At 36.1% G+C, this 2,394-nt stretch overlaps 1 protein-coding gene across 1 annotated transcript in view; it reads right to left on the reverse strand.

Moving 5' to 3' along the window:
- LOC136065058 (uncharacterized) overlaps positions 1-1,318 on the reverse strand; it is a 3,121-nt gene extending 1,803 nt beyond the window's left edge. Inside the window, exons 1-3 of the mRNA XM_065767726.1 lie at positions 1,021-1,318; positions 880-961; positions 412-791 (exon numbers count right to left, since the gene is read on the reverse strand). Of these exons, the coding sequence (XP_065623798.1) occupies positions 412-791; positions 880-961; positions 1,021-1,318 (760 nt within the window). The remainder of the gene's footprint in view (positions 1-411; positions 792-879; positions 962-1,020) is intronic.
- Between the last annotated feature and the right edge of the window lie 1,076 nt (positions 1,319-2,394).

The raw sequence follows: 2,394 nt of genomic DNA on the forward strand, positions 1-2,394 counted from the left end.
TAAGATTTATTATTCATTTGACAGTCTTTAGGAGAATAATAAATCTCACAGCGGTCCAGTTCAATATGTCTTAACTCTTAAAACATATTAACACATTAACCAGAAGTCACCACTTCCATGATCAAGACAAATCATCATGATTGATATGTTATAGTCTTCGCAGATGAAAAGCCCAATTTCATCACCGACTACAAACTATAATTCTGAATTTACAAAGAACTTGTGATTTATATCTTCTATGACTTTTCACATAAATCACATACTATGCATCTCATGGACCAAATGATAATGTCTTAATATTCATGTTACCATTATTTCAGATAATAATAAAACAAATTCATTAAACACAATATTAAGTCATACATAATGTCATACACAATGTCAAACTTAATATCATACATAGCATCATACAATAGGATTTAAGGGCACTAATCCTAACATCCCCTACTCTCACCTTCTCACATCCTTTAAGTTTCTGTTTCCTCTTTATTGTACACAGTTCTTTTAGGAATTTAACATAACGAGGTACTTGTTTAATGGCATCTAAAAGTGGAATATTTACCTCATATCTACGAAAAGTCTCATATAAATCTTTACTTTGCTCATATTTTCTTGATTCTACTAAAGCCTGAGGAAACGGAGGTACTGGTTTATAATTAGAAAGAGGTGGAAACTTACGCTTAGGTACCTCATCGTTATTGGGAACATTCTTGTCTGCAACGATGTTTTGCTCATTTTCTTGCTTCAATAATGCAGAGGCTGCCTTTACTGGAATCTCAATCTCTTTACCACTTCTCAAAATGATTGCACTTGCACTTTCTCTTGGATTTACTACCGTTTGAGAGGGTAATTTCTCCAAACTTTACACCTCTAGCTGACTAATTGCAGTTGTCATTTGGCCCATCTGATTTTCCAAACTTTGAATATTGGCCCTCGCCTCTTGTTGAAATTGTTTCGTCTCCTGTTGAAATTGCAAAGTATTAATGCCAAGAGACTTAACAATATCTTCTAAAGACATACCAGAATTAGAAGTTTGGCCCTGTTGTTGTCTCGGGGGGTATGGCTGCTTATATTGTTGGCAAATTGGGCGATTTTGAGTCGCGAGCTGATTTACTTTTGGATTCCCATAGCTAAGATTGGGGTGATCCCTCCATCCCAGGTTATATGTGCTTGAATAGGGATCGTACTTCCTTTGCTGTTGTCCAGGAAAACCACCTACCACATTCACTTGCTCAATGGGCTCCTCTTGAAGAGTTGGGCAAATATCGGTTGGATGTCCTACTACTGAACAAATCTCACAAGTCTTCACCGTTTGCATATTACCTACACTGGATAGAAGACCTAGTGATGTATGACATGACGTCATCTAAGGGTGGAGACTCCTCATAAGGATAGACAGACTGCCTAATGACCGGAACCCTAAGAGCATTAGCCACTACCATAGGGGTAATGGTGAACTCAACACCTCGTATCCAACTCCGAACAAGGGTGTTGGAATCATGGATATAGCAAGAGAGATTCGAATAGTACTTTCTAATCAGAGCGGTCGGGGGTGGATGATCTATCTCCAACAAAGACAACCAACCTCTACTCTCAAAATTTGCCCTAATGGCAGGATCTATCTCATCTAGCACAATAGAACACTCAACCCAAATTTTCCTCTTACTGTTCAACTTATCATAGGTCTCTTTGCTTTTGTCATTCTTAAACTGCTCACTCCTAGAGAGAGACTTAGAAGAAGTGGAGGGAGTCCTATGGGCTCTAGTCTTCCTAGGCATGGTGCTAAAAATAAGGACAAAGACACAAAGCAGAACCAAAAAGAACAAAAAGAAAAACCAAGGGCAGACTGCAAGTTAGCACAAAAAAATATAACAAAAATCTATATGATGCATGAACAGTTAAATGTCATGATGCATGCTCTAATGCAGTGAAACCAAGTTCAATATAAGTTCAAGTTCACAAAATTGGCTTGAGCATAGAATTTCTAAAAAAATCCCAAAATTTGAAAACCTCTTGTTTGTTTTTAAAAAAATTTGACGAATTAATCATCACACAATATAGAATACAGTTTAGAATGATCAAATACATCAATCCAACAAGCCAATTTCATCAATTAAACCCAATATGAACAAAATCCCCAACTCGGATTAATTACAAGCCCTAGAATTTTCAATTTCTCACAAATCACAAAATTGATCAAATTAAACCATCGAGATCAAGTTTATAACATTCTAGAACAAAAACCCATAGATCAATTTCAGAAAATATTGCTTGAATCATCAAAAACCCCAATTTTTTAAAAGGTCCAAAAATCTCAAACAAATGCATGAATTTATGCATGAAAACATGAAATAAAATGCAAAAGGAAGGGTAAAATGGACTTACCGGTGTTGG

The sequence above is a fragment of the Quercus suber genome, unplaced genomic scaffold (genome assembly GCF_002906115.3).
Source record: "Quercus suber isolate HL8 unplaced genomic scaffold, Cork oak 2.0 scaffold_840, whole genome shotgun sequence".
In the NCBI taxonomy this organism is placed as follows: domain Eukaryota; kingdom Viridiplantae; phylum Streptophyta; class Magnoliopsida; order Fagales; family Fagaceae; genus Quercus; species Quercus suber.